Below are 24,240 nucleotides of genomic sequence, written 5' to 3'. Positions count from 1 at the left end.
AATTTATTTACAAAAACAAAACCAAAAGGCAAACGAGGTACTAGGACAAACAAACGTGGCAGGGTGCAAAATAACAAAGTCGAACTAAACGTGACTAAACAGAACAAAAACCGAGGAACGAAGACAGTGACAAAAACTAGGGACAAGAGCGGGAGCAAGAGCGGGAGCGAAGCGAGAACATGAGCGTGAACGAGATCAGGGAGCGGTCGTGACAGTCCAAATGGAGCAATGTTCCGACGCTGAGCTGTCGGGATGAGGTGTTCAAATAGTCCAGTGATTAGGGGCGCAGATGGGAGTCTGGTGTGCGAGTCTAACGGGGAACAGGTGCGTGGCTGGTGATGACGAGTGCTGAGGGGAAACGCTAACACAGCTGACAAAACAATAACAGAAGCACATGGCAGGAAGGAGAGAAGAAAACAATAACAAAAACATTGACATGACCGACACGGGTCATGACAGTACCCCCCCTCAAGGGACGGATCCCAGACGTCCCAAAACAAACGAAAAAAAACATTGTCCAAAAACGGGGGTGGGCGGAAGGGGGCCGGGAGGCGGGACCACGACCCGCAATCAAAAGACTGGTCAGGCGGGCGTCCGGGAGGCCAGACCAGCGAGTCCTGTGGTGGTCTTTCAGGCGGCCGACCGGGGGGCCAGACCAGCGAGTCCAGCTGTGGCCTTTCAGGCGGCCGACCAGGGGGCCAGACCAGCGAGTCCAGATGTGGCCATTCAGGCGGCCGGCCGGGGGGCCAGACCAGTGCGTCCCGATGGGGCCATTCAGGCGGACGTCCAGGACGACCCGAACGCCACATGGAACCGCTGATGGGGCTGAGACGAGGGGCGGCGGCGGGGCGCTGGGTGCCGCAGAGGACGGAGCTTAGACCGGCGTTGAGGCGGGGGTGTACCAGAGAGCAGTGGATGTGAAGAAGACCGACCAGGTTTTCAGAGGGGCAAGAAAATTAAGGATGTTCTGAAGACCAGTGTTGTAGAGTGCTTGTGAGGTCATTGGGGTTGGAGAGGTGGGCTGGGAATCGGATGTTGTCAATTTTGGAGCAGAGGTTGCCAATGCTGATATCCTTGAGGTTCCTAAATGAGATGAAACGTGGAGGTTTGAGTGAAGATAGACACAGTGTGATATTGAATGTGATGAGGAAATGGTCTTGTTTAGTGAAACCATCTGGGGTGAGGTCGAGAGGGGTGACACCAGAACAACGGATTAAGTTCAAGATATGACCTTTGGAATGAGTGGGGAAGTCAATGTACTGATGAAGTCCAAAACTGTCAAGGGAGGATAAAAAAATCTCTGGTGAGAGGCAGATTATTGTTTCAATGTGTATGTTGAAATCTCCTAGCAGGATTATGTTTCAGGTAAGAGTGAAAAAATGAGTGAAAAGAGTGGAAAAATCAGCTAAAAATCCCTGGTGTGGCTTCGGGGGTCTGTAAAGGGTAGCAACAATAGTGGGAATAGCACGAAGTTTAAAAGAAGTTTAAACACAGCGCATTCAATGTAGCTGAAAGCAGGGACAGACACGGGTAAAAGTTTCTCCCTTTCGCGATAGAGTACCGCGAGACGTTGGCATATCCGTGAAGAGTGGATTCATTGAGTTCAGAGAAGTCGTTTGGCTGTTGCCATGGTTCAGTTAGACAGAGAAAATCGAGTTGATGGTTGGTGGGGCGAACCTTGATGAGATAACCCTTGTTCATAAGAGAGCGGATGTTGAGAAATCCGAAGCCACCGGCTGCGTTATCATGCTTGGCATTACTATTAGCTGACCTAGCCAGACAGGCTAATGTACATAAGTCGGCATCCCTGCCGTAGTTTCTGCAGAACGGCGAGTGGCGAACCAGAAAAATTTTATTGGCGTGGAGGAGAAAGCTTAATGGAAGTTTCTGCGGTATCCACAATGGATGTATTGCCGGCGCCGCAGGGCGATGTCCGGGTGATGGTGCAGAGCTGGCGGTCGTGGAGGCAATCGTCGGCAGTGGCGGCAAATCCAGCGGAGGTCGTCGGCTGTATACCGGAGACAATCTGACATTGGAAGAATGCAGACGATGTAACTATACAGGTGAGTGCTGCCTAGAAGTTCAGGCTAATTTTTTTTTTTTTAGATAAAAGTGCATAAAAACGCTTTTAGGTTACCAGTGAGCAGCGGCAGCCAGTCGTGCCAGCGTTCACTCAGCCGGAAGTGATCTGGAAACATTAGGAGTGTTTCCTTACACTTGTATTTGTTGTGGGATGTAAGTGTACATATACATGCGGATTTGGGTATATATGTATAGACTGTGTATGTTCGTATAGGTTTGCTATTTCTGAATGGTTACTGCTAAAGTTATACATTAACGGCTATGTTACGCCGCCGTCTCTCTGGTATCTTTCCCTTTTCGGCTGTAACACTGCAAAATCTTTATCTTTAAAAAGGGGATCACCTCTGGAAAAAATTCACTTGTATTGACCACACCTTTGCCTAACATTGTCGTACCTCCTCATGCCATGTGACTAGGTAAGCACATGTGATGATGTTGCATTACCTGCGCATGAGCAGTTAGTAGTCCGAAAGAAAGAGCAGTTTCACGGAGTGGTGGCGTACTTTCTTGACAGACACGTCGGACGTTTGTTTTGTTTGTAGAGTTCATGACCAAAAGGTAAGTGTTTCTTTATGTTCTATAATGTCCTACATAGGTATTTGTCGCATTTATGTTTGGTTACGTCCTTATAGGGCGTTTAGAGGGAAATCGCGGACGAGATGAATGCAGCAGTTGCCACTTTGTATGATTCTTATCGGCCAAAAGAGGCCCCCATAGAACATTGAAATCACACTAATACATTTCAAGTGTCCTTTGGATTACCATATTCGGCCAATTACAATAGAAATGTAGAAATACGATGTTTTGCAGTGGATAATTTTGTATTGTATTTCATTTTTTGACACCTTAAATTTATTTATGTCTGCTGTGTGACATTTGGTGGAACGTTAATATCTGCTTATTGTTGTTATTTTGACTTTGCAGAATCTATGTATCTATCTATCCAACAATTTATCCATCCATCTATCATCCACCGTTTGCAACCCATCTCTTACACCCTGAGTAAAAGAATCTCAACCCTCCCTCCATCAAACCTGCCTTCCTGTATTCTAACCGATACAACATACTGTGCCCTGAACACCCAAATTGATTCAGCGTAATAGCCTCCACAACATTGCTCATGTCGGGCCATAACCCTGTACTTCTAAAATAATCACTTTTCAGGAGGCCTCAATAATGGCAAATTTGTTTAACTATGAGCTAGGGCTGGGCGATAAACCAAAAAGTTACCGTTACCGAAATTTATTACAATAACGACACCATTTTGCCCATGTCGCTAAATTCTGTGTTTAAAAAAAAAAAGAAAAGTCTTTTCTGTCTTCGGCTATGTTCATGCACCCTTAAGACAACTGCAGCGCGTGTAGTCCACCCATCTGAACAAGAAAGAAAACTGACGATACGGTCGTAGCTGTGGCGATTCAAATCAAGAAGCAGCTGACACGATTGAAGAAGTATCGTTCGTTGAAGTTGTTCCCGTTGCGCTGGTCCGGAAATTAAATTCGACATCTGTCGTTTGGAAATGTTTTGGGTTCCAAAAAGACGATGTTTGAGCAAAAGAAAACAAACTACAAAGTGTGTTGTAAGCAACCAAAACAGCACGTCCAACCTTTTCTTTTTCACCACCTACAACACAACCATGCTGTTGACTTGGAACTTAAGCTAAAAGCTCAAAGTGAGAAGCAAGGTTCGACAAGTGACAACAGCCCATAACGGAGGCGACACCATACGAGAGAACGTCTAAGAGGTGGACGCAATAGCCTAGCACGTTGCTAAAGATATAGCTCCTCTAGCTACAGTGGAGCGCACGGGATTTAAACACCTCATGAAAGTAGCCGACAAGAGGTAAGAAAATATTTTTCGCAAACCGTACTTCCCAATATGGGCAACATCAAGACGGGAGCTGAGACATGTCAAGAATTTTGCATTTGTGGTCAAGTCGCAACATAGATCCCTGTTTGAGCCTGACTGTGCATTACATAGACGACAGGTGGCAACTGCGCACCAGAGTACTCGAGACGGCACATTCTCCTGATGATGCACACTTGTTTATTTGGCTTGCAATGACATTTTTTTCAATTTTATTTAGCATTTTGTTTATAGACCACACTAGCTCCTTTGCACATGGCATTACAGCATCTTGGCACAATCTATTTGCAGAAAAAGATTTTGCGAGAGGAACCCTTTTTCTCCTGTTCTTTGGGACATTTTTCAAAGCAAAGCAAGCTATTTGTGATGTTGAGACAAATTATTTTTGTACTTTTATTTTTCATTTAAAGTAATGTGTACCAGTTGCTCAATAAAAAAAAAGCAGTTAATATGCATTCACTGCATTTATTTTGATTTTGGTTCATGGGGGGGGGGTTATCCTGAATTTATCGTGATGTGGATTTGAGGTCATATTGCCCAGCCCTACCATGAGCATTGCTTCATGAAAGTGAGCAAGCCATTTTCAACACAATCGTATATTCATTATTGCATAAACATGTCTAAAAAATTTTAAGATACAAATTAAAAGTGAATGCGGCCCGGTGGCCGACTGGTTAGCACGATGGCCTCACAGTGAGAGACAGCACCGATCGTGGGTTCGATCCCAGCTCCGGCCATCCTGTGTGGAGTTTGCATGTTCTCCGCGTGCCTGCGTGGGTTTCCTCCGGGTACTCCGGTTTCCTCCCACATTCCAAAAACATGCATGGCAGGCCGATTGAACACTCTAAATTGCCCCTAGGTATGAGTGTGAGTGCGGATGGTTGTTCGTCTCTGTGTGCCCTGCAATTGGCTAGCAACCAGTTCAGGGTGTCCCCCGCCTACTGCCCAAAGATAGCTGGGATAGGCTCCAGCACCCCCCGCGACCCTAGTGAGGAGAAGCGGTACAGAAGATGGATGGATGAAATAAAAGCGAAGCTTGTTGGCCATTTATATTTCCTTTAGAATTTTGCTTCATTTTTGGCCTTTTATAAAAGTAATCATTTATCAAAGCTACTTTTAATCTGCCAGTAACCAAATGTTTGTAACTGCTTGCAGCTGTATTTATTATTTTTACAAGGCATCAGGGATTTGCAATTTTATGTCACACTCAGAAAAGAGGATCATGTCTGTCAACACCAAGTCATAAAGAAGAAAAGTCACCTTTATTACAAGAATCAAACGCAGGTGGCAAGGATGGGATTCTTTGATTTACACAACGACCACACCATGATCATTACAATTAGGGCTGAATCTTTGATGAGAAGTTTTCATTTGGAATAAAAATTTAATTAAAAAGAAATTATCTTCCAAAAAAAAAAAGGAAAAACATTCATGAGTAGTAACAGGTTGTCTGAGCTGAGTGGGCAAGCTAATCGTTCAGGTGGGCCATTTTCATCCGGAGTAGGAGATGGTGCAGGGGTCCAGGTGGGACAAGTGGTAGGGCAGGGTGAACATTTGGCCTCCAGGTGGGTGGCTTTTGTCCTGGAAAACAGGTGGCTTCACAAGTGTCTTGTATCGGCCTGTGTAACAAATTGTGATTTGAAAGAAAATGTGTGCCACGTGTTGAGCCAGTTTGGCATGTGGGGGTTCAGGTGGCTCATTTTCATCACAGGAAATGCTGTGGTCTGGGCGGCCCTGGTTGTTAACATGATGGATCAAAAAGAGCTTGATCAGTTCGTTGGTGGTGGCGGTGCCCTACGCGGCGAAAATGTTGGTGGCCCAGGATGCCAAGGGGGGTGCTGGCCTAGGTGGCTAATAATTTGGTGACCAAGGTTGCCAAGGTGAAGGTTGGAAATGTGGAAAAGGGAAACGTGGCCCGGGAGGTCCAGGTGGTCCGGGAGGTCCTGGTGGACTAGGTGGTCCTGGTGGTCCAGGTGGTCCTGGTGGCCCATCTTTTCCAGGTGGTCCAGGTGGACCATGTGATCCAGGTGGTCCTGGTGGCCCATGTGGTCCAGGTGGTCCCGGTGGCCCATGTGGTCCAGGAGGTCCTGGTGGCCCATCTGCTCCAGGTGGTCCTGGAGGACCACGTGCCCCGGGTGGACCCTCTCGTCCAGGGGGTCCTGGAGGCCCAGGTGGACCCTCTGGCCCAGGTCTAAAAGGTGGCCTGAAAGGTGGTCGATTTGGGGGAAATGAGACTTGTCTCTTTACCCTATCAGAAAAGCAGCTGCTGCCTGTGATAAAGAGTTGACAACTTTGTTACATGATGTCTTATAACTTACTCTTCCTTTTTTGGTAGTTGAGAGTTCGATGACTTACCAGCCAGCACAAGTGCAACAGTGAGCACCTTGAGAAGGATCATTGTGGCTGCTGTCCTGAAAGACATTGTAAAGGAACGGTAAAAAACAAAGTCCATCAGGTGAACATGATGGGCGAGCTGACTGTTTGGACAATGTAAGCTTGTTCGGACCCGGGTTCGAAAGTTTTATTTAACGCTCTTTTAGCTTCGAACAGTGCCTCATAATAGTGCGTAATACATTAAAATATAATTAAAACAACAAGCGACCAACAATATTTTTGTTTGTGTCCCTTCTAATATTCCTTTGATTTGTGACTTCTTAAATTTGATGAGCAAAATGCTGTAAAAAGAAAAGCGGCACGTAAGTTTCATTTTTTTTTGGACCACCCCATTCGTCGAAGCAGCGTTAATATTTTAGGCCTCATCTTATGTCTGTCATGTACCAAAAAGTATAGCGAGACTTAGTTTTGTTCCCTCACTCAACTGTGCTAACTACAGGCTCTCCTAGTATTAATTGCATTGTGGCTCTTTTGTGCATTTGCAGAAAAATGAGGCCGACAAAGTGAAGCATGTAACCATGGCGATGTTTGTCACTGGGAGAGATGATTCTTTGCACTCAACCAAAGACATTACAATAGTCATTGATGGAAGACTTGTGCCCAGAACAAGTTTACCTCTATGTTTGAGTACAATATTAACCACACTTGTATGTAAAATAATCAGGTAGATACACTTTAGTATTTTATAATTTGATTGAATCCTAACTATTCATACTATAATACAATTCAATACAATGACTGTTTACTTCAACAGGTTATATATATATAGTACTTTCTTTTTCAGTGGACACATTGCGAACTTCACATCCTCTACAGTCTACACTGTCCGCAAACAGCTTAAAGAGACACTTGGATGGGCTTAACATTGGCACTTATATAATACGTGCGCATGTTGAAATGACATCAGTACTAAAATGCCTTCCTAAAAGCCATTTTTTTGTGATGAGATTCACGATGAATTGGCACAGCCCCTTTGTAGCTCGGCTTATTTTTTTGCGTTCTCAGCTTCTGATAGCCTTCTACCACTGGTCCATCGAGAGCCTGCTGACGTACTGTGTCTCTACCTGGTACGGTGGCTGCACTGAGGCAGACAGTGAGGCTCTAGAGGACAGTCAAAACAGCGAAGAAGATCATTGGCTGCCCTCTCCTCTCCCTGTCGGACATCTACACCACCCGGTGCCTCAGCAGAGCTCTCAATATCATGAAAGACAATACTCACCCGAGCTCACACCTGTTCGTCCTGTTGCCCTCTGGCTACAGGTGCATCAAAACAAAGACGAACAGACTGAAAAACAGTTTCTTCCCGAGAGCCATCTCCATGCTGAACTCTCACACACACCTACCCTTACCTTGCAGAACAGCGACATAATGTGTTCTTATTTTTCCAGTTTCGTATTTATTTTCTATTTAATTATTTCATCTTTAATTAATCTATTTTATATATTTAATTAAATTATTGTTGTATTTAACTGGCGCGGGGAGCTCTCTAATCTCGTTGCACACTGAGTACAATGACAATAAAGGGGATTCTGATTCTGATCCTATGTCACAGCATGAAGGCAAGTGTTGCTGTATCGCTTTCTCAGTTCTGTTGTCTAAAACACCAACTGATCGCCACCAAATTGCAAATACACATTAGTACTCTTGTACGCTCATGTGATCACCTCCACAAAATCAAAAATACCGTGCCGATGGATTTTCCACTTACACAGGCGGACGAGAACAAAAATGTGCACTCGAACTCGGACTGGTTATATTTCGGACATTTAGCTATGCTAAAGTCATGTCTTCTCTCAGGAGACAAACTGGCGCTGACAGCAGGCAGCCAGTAGGCGGGCCGGGATCTTTAATATATATATAAACTGAGCTTGTTAGTGAAAAATGGGCCATCTTGGCTGGACAGATACTTTAATCTTAATAAGACACACATTAGAGACAATAATAGAGACAATAATCTCACACGCGTTCAATAACTATATTAGGCAGACATGCCTAGTTGCATTTGCACCGGGTCTTAAACTGCCCTTTTCTACAGCATAATATTTTTTTGCTGATTTACAATGTACTCACCAAGTGCACTCAAGTTTGCTCTTCAAGGTCCTCTCGAGTCTCTCGTTAGTGTCGGTCCTGCTCCCGTGTCTCTTCTGTTGCCTCACAGTCATTAACGGCGGGTTTAAATCACTTGTCCGGTCACCATTAAGGAGGGGCCCTAATTAAGGTGGGGCTTTTAATTGATTTTTGTTTTGTGTTCACTCAATTACAGTCTGTGGTTTCTATTAGGTGGGTATTGGAAAGCAGTGCTTCTTCTTCATGTTATTATGTTGTAATTCATCAGGTAATTGAGTGACTTTGATGTGGATAGAGCGCCCAAACTGTCACCGCGGTTGTACTTGGAATGCTAACATATTTCAAATAACTTAGTACTTGTTTTTTATTTTTAATTTGCTGTGCAAAAAGGAGCTGGATGGTGTATGTGATGAAGCCCATTGTGGCTTTGCAAAAAGGACAAACCGGTTTGTTTCCTTTAAGTCAATCACAAACGGTGGCACGTTTTGAAATGAGAGCAAAATTAATAATATGTAAATGATTCAAGTACAAAATGCAGCATGATAAAAAAAAACAGCTTATAACTTCTTACATATTTTATTATGCTAGAGCCTTTTACAAAAAATTATTTTTTTTCTTCAAACTTCTACACATCCCATGTCAGAGTTTTCCCTAAGTTATATGTAAATAATTCAAGTAATTAATCATTTAGAAAATGCAGCATAATAAAAAAATAGCTTTTATTATGCTAGAGCCTTATTCAAAAATTGATACTTTTTTTCTTCAAACATCTACACATACCATGTCAGTTTGCCCTTTTAAAACACACAATGAATCTGTCACCAGTAGGAGGAGCCACTTAGTACAACAGCAAAAAAATAATTTACATTTAGGACATCAACACCTAAGTTAAGAGAGCCAATGGCAATAATAAGGTGTCCAGTAGCATGACAAAATTGATAGAATGAAAATTTTTGCAAACGATCCAGCGAGTTAAAGTGACCAATCGTGCAGTAGTAAAGACCAACAACAGTTATGCAAGCAGCGCCGCATGAAAGTTACAACAATGAATCCGGTAACAATGTCACAACGCATAAATGTGAAATTGACAGAAATTGACAAAATATCACTAAAGGATTATAAATAAAATATTTAGGAAGTGAATGGCAAGCGGAAAAAATCTGTTTGTCTGTCTGCTGGTTCTAGTGTGCATCGTAGGATTGTGCCTCACTGACGGAAGGAGCTCGAAGAGGTGCTGTACAGGTTGAGGGGATGACAAGAGAATTGTGCATTCCCTTGTATTGTTTGTTTAACAAGGTATGCCAATTACAATTAGGAAAGGGAAATGTATGGGTTGGAGTCTTGCCAAGCGGCACTTTGACAGCTCACAGTCAGATGTTGTGATTCCAGTCCTGTCACTGGACGACCCACTCTACCAAATAAGACCTGCCTTAGTCCTTGCAGCATGCAAGTCCTCGAGAGCGGGAAACAATGATTTTCTCACCAATCCTGACAACAGCTGAACATTTTATCATTTTCTGCGATGTTCATTTCTTCAGCGTTTCTATGGGGGATATGAACAAGCTCACAAATCTGAAACATGCTACTCGTGGAGAGGTGCCACAAACCAATGAGCTTTGAGCTGTATACAAAAAAGTTAAGAAAAAAAAAAGTATCTCATTTATATGTCTTACGAGTAGGTAAAAAGAATGACCAAATGAGTGATCGCAAGCAAAAAAAGAGAAGGATAGAGGTACTGAGGTAGAAACAGGAGGGTAGAGGAAATAGGAGGTAAGGGGAAAGAGATGGAGAGGTGTGGTTAGGAGGGTAGGTATTAGAGGAGAAAAGGGGGAATGGGAAGCCAGTGGATCAGGGTGGGGAAAAAAATCAAGGAATAAAAAGAATAAAACGGGTGGGACTTAGATAAAACAATGTGAGAAAAAAAGGATAAATGGAATTACGAAGGTGAGAAGGAACTCAGAGGTGGATAAGTGAGTGTTTCTTATTAGTCCATCCAGCCATGATTTGTACCGCTTCTCCTCGCGAGGGGCGCGGTGCTGGAGCCAGTAGGCAGGATGCACCCTGAACTGGTTGCTGCAACACAGAACATGCTGCAACATACAAACTCAACACAGGAAGGCCAGAGCTGGAATCGATCCCACGACCTCTGGACTGTGAAGTTTTTTTTTTTAACTATATGTCATTATTTACAGAGTTGTAGCCTTAAATGCTGGACTTTGCCAAGCTTGCTGTGGTGTTCTTGTGTTTTCACTGTGTTTTTGGAGCTAATGTTTCCATATAGGGCTTGGGCGGCTCTCTCTCACTTCCTGTTCATGGCCCTGCTGCTTCAGGTTCCTGCTCCTGTGAACCTACTGCTCATCAAGCCTTATAAACACCACAATATAAGGTTGGTGCAACCATTAGTCAGGCGCCATATTATTCCTACCTATGTCTTGGTACTACCTACTTACTGTACTATCAGTAATTACTCTGCTGCGTGGTTTGGCTAGTATGCTTACATGTTTTCTCATGTCAGCCTGAACCCTTATGCCTGCCCGCCCAAGCCCTACCTCGCCGCTGTTTTCTTTCTCTGGATTTTGGATTGCCACTCTCCCAGACTCAACCCTCCAGCCATCGAAACCCCGTACATGTTGCCTCACTTTCATTCTAACTCAAAATAAATCCCTTGTGTTGCCATCTCTGACGCCACTTTGTTCTTGTGTCCGCTTTTCTGTTTGAGGTTAATTCTAACCATAACACTTGGCACACTGCTTTGTACCAGCTAGAACACGGCTGGCCGGAAAATCTATTTGGGCTTATATTTGGGGAGTTTTGCTCACTTCCGTTGTGGCTTTTGCAATCTCACTGAAGTTCAATGCTTTTGCAGTCGTGCCAAGGTTCAGTGTTGTGGAGTTGGCAATTGTTGTGACGATAGGCTCCATACCGCAAGTGTCGTTATAGGGTTCACAAGGATAGACAACTATCACAAGCTGGTGAAGTACTACTTTAAGCGCGGTGTTTGAACATAGAATGAGCCATAATGCCCGCTGGTCGTTATCAAATAATGCTCAGTTGAACTACACTGCCTACAGATAGAGTAATTCAATCGGAGTACGCTCGCGACCCCACAGTTACGAATGCATTCTCAGCTGTTCACACTATCATTACTTTAACACAGGTAATACATCTTTTCAACAGTTCTTTTCCAAGTCCTTGGTTCGAATTGATCCGTTTTGCACCCACCAAAACATTATTCACGTTTTGAGCATGTGTGAGAGAATAAACCAGCAATGTTGAGGATCATAAAATATCTATCCATTCATTATCAATACCGCTCCTCCTCGCAAGAGTCGCGGGGGTGCTGGAGCCTATCCCAGCTATCTTCGGGCATTAGGCGGGGGAAACCGTGAACTGGTTGCCAGCCAATTGCAGGGCACATGTAGACAAACGACCATCCGTGCTCGGACTCATACCTAGGGGCAATTTAGAGACTCTAATCAACCTGCTATGCAAGTTTTTTTTTTAATGTGGGAGAAAACCGGAGGACCCGGAAGAAACCCACGCAGGCACAGGGAGAACATGCAAACTCCACACAGGAAGGCCGGAGCCGGAATCAAACCCACAACCTCTGCAATGTGAGGCCATCGTGCTCACCAGTCAACCACCGTATCGCCCTCATCATAAAATATGTGACAGGTAAATTTATCTGAATGTAACTGTACATTTGATCAGACTGCTTTCCAAAAAGGGAGATGATCGTCTGTATTCCACCCTCTTTGTAAATAAATAATGCTTCCTTCACTTTATTCACAAGGTGCAGAGAATCAATTAGAATATTCTAATGAGTAAATTCCAATGTAACATGAGTTTTTTATTCTTATTTTGAGAATGGTGCTGTTGGAGTTGAGTCACCGAGAAAATGAGAAGTAGTTAGTAAATTAACCTTAAAAGCCAAACTTACTCCAATGCGTGTTCGTTTTTTTGTACTCAAGAAGAAAAGGGTCAAATAAAGACTCAACAACTGATTAGAGTTTCGATATTTAGTTTCTTCAATATCTGCAGTTCAGGAAATAGTACAAAGACAGATATCTGGGCGGCTTTCTCTTAATCTCACAAGAAACTGTACTCAGACGAGCACTGTCGAAAACACCATCTTTCAGCCCAGCTTCAGTTTTTATAGTTTTTTTATTTCAAGGGTAATGTAGGCTGAATCGGTTGAATCGGTCGTCCTCGCTCCCTCCTACGGCACGGGTCTACGTCCAAGGGAAGGTCCTCCACAGATTAGTCATCGTCTGGATGGTTGATTCCCGTCTGGTCCCCAAGACTGGCATGGCAAGGCTGGCCTTCTCCGGCGGGCAGTCTCTCCATCTCTCTCCCCGCTGGCATTCCTCTGTAATCTTGTCAGTGTGCACGTGTATGTGCATGTGTATGTGCAAGTGCATGTGTATTTGCAAGTGTATTTGTGTGTTCCTGTGTATGTGCGCTTGCTCCGATCTCCGATTGTTATGTCTTTCGGAATGTGTTTTTCGCGATAGCGTCTATGTGACACCTCCAGTGGCCAATTTGGTATGTTTGCATCTCTACAGCCAATGTGGAGAATGTGTTTTGTCGTATTTGTCCATGAAGTGCTGTGAATGTGAGTGCAGGTCATGGAAATGCAATGTGTGCAAGTTTGTCTCACTACTGAAAATTTCAAGAGAGCTCACACATTTAAACTAAGGACTATAAATTTAGCATATGAGAATAATATAATAAATCAGTAAACATCAGGACTAAAATCTCAGTCATTCTTGTGACCTGTGTTTCTTGTTTCATTTGATAAATGCTTATTGTTTAATAAATGTTTAACACATTCAGTAAATATGAACCTGCTAAATTAAATAACCGACATTCTGTCCCCTAAGTGTTTAAAATAATGCCAGTAATCGTAATACAATCCTTCAGTTGAGAGAATTAAAAAGTATTACAGTGATGCTCGCTTCACCGGACATTAAAGCTCTCCTGAAGGAGAAAAAGAGGGGTTTTGTGTCAGGCGACAAGGACGAGCTGAAGAGAGTGCAGCGTCAGCTGAGAAGGAGGATCCGAGAGGGGAAAAAGTCCTACAGGATGCGGATGGGGGAACAACTGCAGCGGAACAATGCCAGCAATGTCTGGAGGGGCCTGAAGACCATCTCAGGCCACGGACAACCAGTTAAGACCCAGGAAGCGGGGGGGCTTCAGTGGGCAAATGAGTTGAACCTATTTTTCAATAGGTTTGATCAAATGCCTGACCCCGCTCAGGCTCCCCTGCTGCAGCCCCCACCAACCCCTCCTGCCGCTGCGAACGAGACCCTCTCTCCCCCTTTCTCTCCCCTCTCTCTCTCCACAGGCTCCAGTTCCCAGCCTCATCAGGCAACCACCACTTCCTCCTGCTCAGCCTTGTTCCTCACAACATCTCAGGTGAAGAACCAGCTGAGGAAGATGAAGGCGAGGAAGGCAGCAGGCCCAGATGGGATTAGCTCCCAGCTCCTCAAATCCTGCGCAGACCAGCTGTGTGGAATCGTCCAGCACATGTTCAACCTGAGCCTGAAGCTGGGCAGAGTCCCCCAGCTGTGGAAAACATCCTGCCTGGTTCCGGTTCCAAAGACACCCCATCCGAAGGAGCTCAACAACTTCAGACCAGTGGTGCTGACGTCTCATCTGATGAAGACCCTGGAGAGACTGGTCCTCGTCCATCTGCGCCCCCTGGTCAGCTCCTCAATGGACCCACTCCAGTTCGCATACCAGCCTGGCATCAGTGTGGATGATGCCATCATCTACCTGCTCCACACTTAACTCTCCCACCTGGAGAAGGTGGGGGCACGGTGAGGATAATGTTCTTTGATTTCTCAAGTGCTTTCAACACCATCCAGCCCGCCTTATTGGGAGACAAGCTGGAGCAGGCGGGAGTGGCCCACCACCTCATCACATGGATCCACGACTACCTCACAAACCGGCCACAGTACGTGAGGACACAAGACTGTGTGTCTGACGTGCTCCTCTGCAGCACGGGAGCGCCGCAGGGAACTGTTCTGGCTCCCTTCCTGTTCACCCTCTACACCTCGGACTACAAATACAATTCCACAACCTGTCACCTGCAGAAGTTCTCTGATGACTCTGCGATTGTCGGCCTCATCACTAACGGTGACGATCGGGAGTACAGAGGGGTTACGCAGGGGTTCGTGGACAGGTGTCAGCAGAACCGCCTCCAAATCAACGCTGTGAAATCCAAAGAGCTGGTGGTGGATTTCCGCAAGCGTCGGCACTCTCCACCTGCACCAGTGAATATTCAGGGAACAGACGTTGAGAGGGTCTCAACTTACAAGTACCTGGGTGTTCATCTGAACAATAAACTGGACTGGAGCGACAACACAGACGCTCTCTATAGGAAGGGTCAGAGCAGACTCTTCCTACTCAGGAGGCTGAGGTCCTTTGGCATTCAGGGAACACTCCTCAGGAACTTCTATGACTCGGTGGTTTCATCAGTCATCTTCTATGGAGTGGTCTCCTGGGCAGGAGGCATCTCGGGCCGGGACAAAAAGAGACTGGACAAACTAGTGAGGAGGGCCAGCTCTGTCCTGGGCTGCTCCCGGGACTCTGTGGACTCAGTGGAGGGCAGGAGGATGACGGCAAAACTGTCATCAATGCTGGACAACCTAGCCCACCCACTCAATGACATTCTGAGAACACTCCACAGCTCCTTCAGTGATAGACTGTTACACCCTCGCTGTACCAAAGAGAGATTTCGCCGCTCCTTCCTGCCGACTGCTGTCAGACTTTTTAACAAGAACATTGGGTCAGGCCTACAAACAGGAGGGCATTAGTGCAATTGTGCAGTCCTAGGATGCAATATACACTACTACTGTACTTTCAGCCAATGGTGTACTTAAATATTGACCAATGATGTATTTTGTCCAAAGACACCCCATCCGAAGGAGCTCAACAACTTCAGACCAGTGGTGCTGACGTCTCATCTGATGAAGACCCTGGAGAGACTGGTCCTCGTCCATCTGCGCCCCCTGGTCAGCTCCTCAATGGACCCACTCCAGTTTGCATACCAGCCTGGCATCAGTGTGGATGATGCCATCATCTACCTGCTCCACACTTCACTCTTCCACCTGGAGAAGGCGGGGGCACGGTGAGGATCATGTTCTTTGATTTCTCAAGTGCTTTCAACACCATCCAGCCCGCCTTATTGGGAGACAAGCTGGAGCAGGCGGGAGTGGCCCACCACCTCATCACATGGATTCACAACTACCTCACAAACCGGCCACAGTACGTGAGAACACAGGACTGTGTGTCTGATGTGCTCCTCTGCAGCACGGGAGCGCCGCAGGGAACTGTGCTGGCTCCCTTCCTGTTCACCCTCTACACCTCGGACTACAAATACAATTCCACAACCTGTCACCTGCAGAAGTTCTCTGATGACTCTGCGATTGTCGGCCTCATCACTGACAATGACGATCGGGAGTACAGAGGGGTTACGCAGGGGTTCGTGGACTGGTGTCAGCAGAACCGCCTCCAAATCAACGCTGGGAAATCCAAAGAGCTGGTGGTGGATTTCCCCAAGCGTCGGCACTCTCCACCTGCACCAGTGAATATCCAGGGAACAGACGTTGAGAGGGTCTCAACTTACAAGTACCTGGGTGTTCATCTGAACAATAAACTGGACTGGAGCGACAACACAGACGCTCTCTATAGGAAGGGTCAGAGCAGACTCTTCCTACTCAGGCGGCTGAGGTCCTTTGGCGTTCGGGGAACACTCCTCAGGAACTTCTATGACTCGGTGGTTTCATCAGTCATCTTCTATGGAGTGGTCTCCTGGGCAGGAGGCATCTCGGGCCGAGACAAAAAGAGACTGGACAAACTGGTGAGGAGGGCCAGCTCTGTCCTGGGCTGCTCCCTGGACTCTGTGGACTCAGTGGGGGGCAGGAGGATGACGGCAAAACTGTCATCAATGCTGGACAAACCAGCCCACCCATTCAATGACACTCTGAGAACACTCTACAGCTCCTTTTGTGACAGACTTTTACACCCTCGCTGTACCAAAGAGAGATTTCGCCGCTCCTTCCTGCCGACTGCTGTCAGACTTTTTAACAAGAACATTGGGTCAGGCCTACAAACAGGAGGGCATTAGTGCAATTGTGCAGTCCTAGGATGTAATATACACTACTACTGTACATTCAGCCAAGGGTGTACTTAAACATCGACCAATGATGTATTTTGTTTACCATTACAGTATTCTTATTACAATACTTTTATCACTGTAGTATTTCTACCACTGCAGGATGTTCACTATTACAGTACTTTTATCATTGCAGTACTTTTATAATTACGGTATTTCCTACCATTGCGGTACTTTTACTATTACAATACTTTCATCATTGCAGTATTTTTCCATCGTTGCAGTACTTCTACCATTATAGTACTTTTATCATTGCAGTACTTTTACCATTACAGTACTTTTATCATTGCAGTATTTTCTATCATTGCAGCACTTTCCTGTCATTTCAGTACTCTCACCATTACAGTACTTTTATCAATGTAATATCTTTATCATTGCAGTATTTTCAATCATTCAGTAGTTTTTATCATTACAGCGTTTCCCCCTCAGTATAATGGACAGGCATTAGGAGTGTTTCCTTACACTTAGATACGTTTATACTGTGTATATTTGCATGCTTTTTATGAATGTCTGCTGCTAATGTTATACATTAACGGCTACATTACGCCGCCGACTCTGTGTGATCTATATCTTTGCTGCTGTAACACCTCAAATTTCCCCATTGTGGGACTAATAAAGGACATCTTTATCTTTATCTTTATCGGCTATTTGGAAATTGAACTATTATTTTGGGACTGAATTTGGACCACATTGGATGGGTAAAACACAACCCAGTTTTCAATGACTACCTCTGTTCAAGTTTAAGACAAACAGACAAGATTTAGCCCAAAATCCAACATTCAAAAGACGTCTGGGCCTGGGTGGGGAGTTAGATCGTGAGTAACCCGCATTGGTGAACGGACTGCTGATGTGTTGATCGCTTTGAAATGTATTCCACCTGGCATTCTGAAGATTAAAGTGTGAACAAAAGGTGACAAACATCAAACAATCGGAGGAATGTCGCAACTTTTGTGAATTGTATTTGGAAAGGCTGCGCTGCACACTCTCTCACCCTGTGTGTACGAAAGGCTCATATGTTTCATGTTTTTAGGCAGGCGGTATTCGGGTAGCTAAGCTGGGATCCTTCGTAACTTTGGCGGCGCGGTCGAGAGACAGACAGAGAGGGAGACAGTGTGGCCAGTCTGAGAAGCAAGTTATGAAAGTGTTCAAGTGTGCCACCAATAGACATTTAAGACTAGATTAGTGTGTTAGCCTTTAAATTGTATCTGTGCCAATCCCGAGTGTGCATCCATGAGAGAGACCATACATACATCCACATCCACAATATAAACACAGATAACACCTTTGTGTAACTTGTCACCAGGGGAACAAGTGTGGGTGACAAATGCAAAAACATTAGGCACTGTTATCCGAAGTCACACGACGCCAAGAAAATAAACCCTTCTTCATCGACGTGTGTGTTCAAAATGGTGTTAAACTGTGTTAAAAATAGACGCTTCGACAACCTTCACCACTAGAGGTCGCTGATGTCACATCTATTCTAATATCTGGGTCCAGAATAGGCACTGTTATCCGAAGTCACACAACGCCAAGATCTTATACAGTGGGCTTACCACGGAACAGTGAGATGCAAGGCATTTGATTCCTTAACATTCACATTTGTATGACAAGTGTAACAAATAGCAGAGTGAGTCAAATGTAGGGCGGCACGGTGGGCGACTGGTTAGCACGATGTCCTCACAGTGAGAGACAGCATCGGGCGTGGGTTCAATCCCAGCTCCGGCCATCCTGTGTGGAGTTTGCATGTTCTCCCCGTGCCTGCGTGGGTTTCCTCCGGGTACTTCGGTTTCTTCCCACATTCCAAAAACATGCATGGCAGGCCGATTGAACACTCTAAATTGCCCCTAGGTATGAGTGTGAGTGCGGATGGTTGTTCGTCTCTGTGTGCCCTGCAATTGGCTAGCAACCAGTTCAGGGTGTCCCCCGCCTACTGCCCAAAGATAGCTGGGATAGGCTCCAGAACCCCCCGCGACCCTAGTGAGGAGAAGCGGTACAGATGATGGATGGATGGATATATATATATATATTTATATATATGTGTGTGTATGTTTTTTCTTATTTTTTTTCCCTCTCCTCGCATGTTAACCAGATCTACTTCATATTTGCTCAGAAGTGTGTTTACGCCTTCATGATGTGAAACAGGAAGATTGTGCATTTTAATTAAAGGCTGTTGCTGTAGTAACGCACAGTGTCAAATCAAGCATGAAAACTAATGCGATTTTACACTCACTTAAGGCCTGTCTACATCACATAACTTTTTACTAGTTTATTGTACAATATTTAAAAAGTGGCTCAGAAGCACCCCCTAAAATATTTCAACAAAACAGACCTGGTTTTACCTTTCGCCTTGATCTACAAAAATGTTATAATGTATGTGACAATCCAAGGCCTGCAAAAAAGTGTCTTGGACCATATGCTAAAAAGGAAGTCCGCCATTTTCAATTCACTTCAAAAGCTGCTGTACCTTGGCCTACATGATCATATAAAAATGTCACACATTTCATGGGATTCTAGGCCTGAAGACGTCTCCAAATATATTTTTTAATCATAGTGGTATCGCCTCCTACTTGCTAAAGGTAATAAATCATTTTTTCTTTGCCACTTTACTCCCAACTGTTTAACCAGATTTACTTCTTATTTGCTCAAAAGTGTGTCTAAACCTGACGAATATTGTTTGTGATTTTTTGCGAAATGCCGATGCTGTGAAAACAAGCAGTTCAGCAACTGAACAATACTGAGTTTCTAATTGTACTCTTTGATGTTTTCTTCTGTCCGATTGATCATATTTCCCTCATATTTGTTTGGAAAAATTTTTAGTCCTTCATCATTTTCTTAAACAAAGTATGTGAATGTTCACGAAAAGACTTGGCAAGAGATAGCAAGGGGGTATTCAGCAAAAAAAACCATTTCTTTTGAGAGTCTAAAAACTCACAAACCTGGCCACACATCATGCCTGGTAGGATAATCAATATTTTATGAGATCATTGAATTAAATATTACATATTTAGCAGCACGCTGGCCTCAAGGTGCAGAGGTCTTGGGTTTGATTCCAGCTCCAACCTTCCTGCGTGGGTTTCCTACGGGTACGCCAGTTTCCTCCCACATTACAAAAACATGCTTGGCAGGTTGATTGGATACTCTAAATTGCCCCTACATGTGAGTGTGAGCGCGCATGGTTGTTTGTCTATGTGTGCCCTGCGATTGGCTGGCAACCAGTTCAAGATGTACCGCGCCTACCACCCGATGATAGCCGGGATAGGCTCCAGAACCCCCCGCGATCCTAGTGAGGACAAGTGGTACAGATAATGGATGGATGGATGAAATTTAAAGAAATGGCTCGCAAGTGCCCCCTGGAAATGTTTAACAAATAGGACCAGGTTGTACGATTCACCTAGTTCTACTAATATTTGGTGGTATAGTTAACAGCCCAAGACCTACAAAAAAAGTCTCTTGGAGCCATTTGTCAAACTCAACAGGAAGTCTGCCATTTTGAATTTTCTTTCAAATTTGGTCCCACTTTTGAACATTTATTCAGGTCACCTTTTAAACAACTCCTTCCAGAGATTTTATCCGTTTGTCTTGAAACTGAATTTTTCATCTTAAATTGCTCAAGACGTCAAGGAAATGCAAAACCTTTTTATTTCGCCAAACATTGTTGCTGTGGAAACATGCTATTTGCCGAGAAAAAAAATACACTGATTTTAAAGGTTTCACGATTCGTTGAAACATATTGCTCACGTCGGACCATACATACCCTTGCCCCTCTAAAATAGTCACTTTTCAGGCAACCCCAATAATGGCAAATTTCTTCAACCATTATCATTGTATCGTGAAAGTGAGCAAGTCATTTTCAACACAATACTATACTCATTAATGCAAAAAATTATATCTAAAAATTTTTAAGGGTCGCCATAGCTGGGAGGGCCCTTTATAACTGCTATCAGCTGTAGTTATTATTTTTACAAGGCATCAGGCAATTTCAGTTTTATGTCATACTCAGAAAACAGGATCATGTTCGTGAACACCAAGTCGCAAAGATCACCTTTATTATTCGAATTAGACGCAGGTGGCAAGAATGGGATTCTTTCATTTACTCAACAACGACTACACCATGATCATAACAATTAGGACTGAATGCTTGATGACTAGTTTTCTTTTGGAATACAAATCTAATTACAAAGAATTCATATTTAAAAAAAAAAAAAGGAAAAACATTGATGAGTAGTCACAGGTTGTCTGAGTGGACAAGGTAGTCGTTCAGGTGGGTCGTTTTCATCCAGAGTAACCCATGGTGTGGGTGGTGGTCCAGGTGGGACAAGTGGTAGGGGAGGCTTAAAATTTGGTCTCCAGGTGGGTGGCTTTTATCCTGGAAAACAGGTGGCTACACTGGTGTCTTGTATTGGCCTGGATGGCAATTTGAAAGAGGTGGGGACGTGTCGTACCAGCTTGGCATGGTGGTGGTCCAGGTGGGTTGTTTTTCATCTACAGTAACAGGTGGTCTAGGAAGCTATGGTTGTTAATATGATGGATCAAAGAAAGCATGATCAGTTGGTCGTGACGGTGCCCTATGCGATGAAAATGTTGGTTGTCACGGCTGCTAAGGGGGGTGGTGGCCTAGGTGGCTATTAATATTGTGGCCCATGTTACCAATGGGTTGGTGGCCAGGGTGGTATTGGCCAAGGTTGCCAAGGTGGAGGTTGGAAATCTGGAAAGGGGAAATTAGGCCCAGGAGGTCCAGGTGGTCCTGGTGGACTAGGTGGTCCTGGTGGTCCAGGTGGTCCTGGTGGCCCGTCCGCTCCAGGTGGTCCTGGTGGCCCATTTGGTCCAGGTGGTCCCGGTGGTCCATCTGCTCCAGGTGGTCCTGGTGGCCCATTTGGTCCAGGTGGTCCCGGTGGCCCATCTGCTCCAGGTGGTCCAGGAGGACCATTCGGTCCTGGTGGACCCTCTGGTCCAGGGGGTCCTGGAGGCCCAGGTGGGCCCTCTGGTCCAGGTCTAAATGGCCCGAAAGGTGGCCCAGAAGGTGGCCCAGAAGGTGGCCCTGAAGGTGGTCCTGAAGGTGGCCCTGATGGTGGCCCAGAAGGTGGCCCTGATGGTGGCCCTGATGGTGGCCCAGAAGGTGGCCCTGAAGGTGGTCCTGAAGGTGGACGATTGTCGTCTGGGGTAAATTGATTATTTGCGAGTTGTCTTTTTAGCCTATCAGAAAAACAGCTGCTTCCTGTGATCAACAGTTGACAACTTTGTTACATGGTGTCTTTTGACTTACACTTCCTTATTTGTGAGTTGACAGTTTGATGACTTACCAGCCAGAACAAGGGCAACAGTGAGCACCTTGAGAAGGATCATTGTGGCTGCTGTCCTGAAAGACATTGTAAAGGAACGGTAAAAAGCAAAATCCATCAGCTGAACACGATGAGCGAGCTGGCTGTTTGGACATTGTAAGTTGGTTGGGACCCGGGTTCCAAAGTTTTATTTAACGCACTTTTAGCTGAGAACAGTGTCTCATAATAGTTAAACATTAAAACACACATTAAAACATAATTAAACACTGAATACATCTTCAATCAATGAAGATATAGAAACTATGACAAACTCTTCAAGATGTGCGAGTGAATGTGTAATACTGTATGAAGTAATGTGTTTTAATTGTCACAAAACAACAAGCATCCATCCAGCCATTATCTAAGCTGCTTATCCTCAAGAAGGTAAAACAACGATCAACCAACAATATTTTTGATCGTATCCCTTCTAATATTCCTGTGATTTGTGGCTTCTTAAATTTGCTGAGCAAATTGCTGCAAAAAAGAAAAGCGACATGTAAGTTTTGTTTTGTTTTGAACCACCCCATTCATCGAAGCAACGTTATCACTTTCGGCCTCCAAAAGTATAGCGAGACTTAGTTTTATTTTTTTCACTGTTCACACTGCAATCTTCATACACTCCACACACAGGTTTGTAGGGGTGGACGAGCTCAGAGAGGTGCGCTGGGCCAATGCCAGTTTGTTTTTTTTACGATTTACGATAAATTGGCACGCCACCTTTTGGACCTTGGCTTGTTATTTTTTTCCGGTCCCAGTGGTCTACGTCACAGCAGGGAGGTAATTGTCGTCAGTTCTGTTCTCTAAAATGGCGACTGATTGCCACCAAAATGCAAATGCTTATTTCTACACTTGCTCACTCAAACCTAAGAAAGTATGAAAGTGTTCTGCACAATTGTTTGGATTTATTGACATCAAACATAAGCTCATGTGATCACCTCCACAAAATCAAAAATACCGTGCCGATGGATTCTCCACTTACACAGGCGGACGAGAACAAAAATGTGCACTCGAACACCGACTGGTTATATTTCGGACATTTAGCTATGCTAAAGTCATGTCTTCTTTCAGGAGGCAAACGGGCGCTGACAGCAGGCATCCAGCAGGCGGGCATGGATCATTAATATATAAAATTAACTTGTTAGTGAAAAGTGGGCCATCTTGGCTGGACAAATAATTTAATCTTAATAAGACACATTAAATAAATTCACACACATTCATTAAATATATTAGGTTGACACGCCTTAGTTGCATTTGCCCCAATTCTTAAACAGCCCTATTCTACAGCATGAGTGGCCCTAATAATTTTTTGCTGATTTACAATGTACTCACCAAGTGCACTCAAGTCTACTCTTCAAGGTCCTCTCGAGTCTCGCATTAGTGTCGGTCCTGCTCCTGTGTCTCTTCTGTTGCCTCACAGTTGTTAACAGAGGGCTTAAATCACTTGTCCGGTCACCATTAGGGTTGGGCCCTTGTTAAGGTGGGGCTTTTAATTGAATTTTCTTTTGTGTTCACTCAATTACAGTAGGTAGTTTCTACAAGGTGGGTATTGCCAAGCAGTATTTCTTCATCGTGACATGTAATTCATCAGGTAAATGAGTCACTTTGACGTGACTAGAACACGCAAAATGTCACAGCGGTTGTACTTGGAGTCCTAACATGTTTCAGACAACTAAGTACATGTGTTTTTTTTATTTTTAATCCGCCGGGCAAAAAGGAGCTGGATGGTGTACGTGAGGAAGGCCATTGTGGCTTTGTAAACAGGACAAACCGGTTTGTTTCCTTTTAGTCAATGAGTACCAATCACGAACCGTAGCACATCCGTGGAAATGATCATGTGTTGAGGGCAAACTTATCCTATTTACCCAAATCAAGTTTTCAATTATTTACAATATGCATCTGGATAGAAAACACAGCTTTTCACTTCTTACATATTTCATTATCCAAGAACCTTATTCCATTTTTTCTTCTTCAAACTTCGACACATGTCAGAGTTTGCCATATTAAAACACACAAGCAATCTGTCACAAGTAGGTGGAGCAACTCTAGTACAACAGCAAAAGGACATCAACACGTAAGTTAAGAGAGCAATGAGAATAAGGTGTCCCGTCGCATGACAAAACTGATAGAATGACTATTCTGTAAACGATCCATAGAGTCCTTAAGCAATTTAAAGTGATCAGTAGTGCAGTAGTCAAGACCTACAACAGTTATGCAAAGCAGCGCAGCATGAAAAAGTTAAAACAATTAATCCAGTAACAATGTCACAACACATTAATGCAAAATTGGCAGAAATGAACAAAATATCACTAAAGGGTCATAAATCAAATATTT

The 24,240-nt window shown here is 44.4% G+C and overlaps 2 protein-coding genes across 2 annotated transcripts; both read right to left on the bottom strand.

The window, feature by feature from the left end:
- Positions 1-5,319: 5,319 nt before the first annotated feature.
- Positions 5,320-11,038, bottom strand: LOC148335884 (uncharacterized). The gene is made up of 6 exons (XM_088298981.1): positions 10,959-11,038; positions 10,420-10,482; positions 9,893-9,952; positions 8,413-8,493; positions 6,304-6,359; positions 5,320-6,218 (listed from the first exon to the last, which is right to left on the bottom strand). Exons 1-6 carry the CDS (start codon positions 11,036-11,038, stop codon positions 5,800-5,802), a joined length of 759 nt encoding a protein of 252 aa, XP_088155107.1. The 3' UTR covers positions 5,320-5,799.
- Positions 11,039-20,620: 9,582 nt separating this feature from the next.
- LOC148335883 (uncharacterized) lies at positions 20,621-23,313 on the bottom strand. The gene is made up of 3 exons (XM_088298857.1): positions 23,239-23,313; positions 21,892-21,947; positions 20,621-21,806 (listed from the first exon to the last, which is right to left on the bottom strand). Exons 2-3 carry the CDS (start codon positions 21,932-21,934, stop codon positions 21,235-21,237), a joined length of 615 nt encoding a protein of 204 aa, XP_088154983.1. The 5' UTR covers positions 21,935-21,947; positions 23,239-23,313; the 3' UTR covers positions 20,621-21,234.
- Between the last annotated feature and the right edge of the window lie 927 nt (positions 23,314-24,240).

Source organism: Idiotropiscis lumnitzeri, chromosome 6 (genome assembly GCF_059441095.1).
Source record: "Idiotropiscis lumnitzeri isolate Australia: NSW breed Sydney's pygmy pipehorse chromosome 6, RoL_Ilum_1.0, whole genome shotgun sequence".
Lineage (NCBI taxonomy): Eukaryota > Metazoa > Chordata > Actinopteri > Syngnathiformes > Syngnathidae > Idiotropiscis > Idiotropiscis lumnitzeri.
The sequence above is the reverse complement of the archived record's forward strand: the minus strand, read 5'-3'. Positions and strand labels throughout refer to the sequence as shown.

Coding starts and splice junctions, on each gene's coding strand:
- LOC148335884 (XM_088298981.1), bottom strand. CDS start 11,038: ATGTACGGGGTTTCGATGGCTGGAGGGTTGAGTCTGGGAGAGTGGCAA. Junction 9,953..10,419: donor GCCCCTCGCGAGGAGAAGCG/GTACAAATCATG, acceptor TATCCCCCATAG/AAACGCTGAAGAAATGAACA. Junction 8,494..9,892: donor TTCAGCTGTTGTCAGGATTG/GTGAGAAAATCA, acceptor AATGACTGTGAG/GCAACAGAAGAGACACGGGA.
- LOC148335883 (XM_088298857.1), bottom strand. CDS start 21,934: ATGATCCTTCTCAAGGTGCTCACTGTTGCCCTTGTTCTGGCTG. Junction 21,807..21,891: donor TGTTGCCCTTGTTCTGGCTG/GTAAGTCATCAA, acceptor TGTTGATCACAG/GAAGCAGCTGTTTTTCTGAT.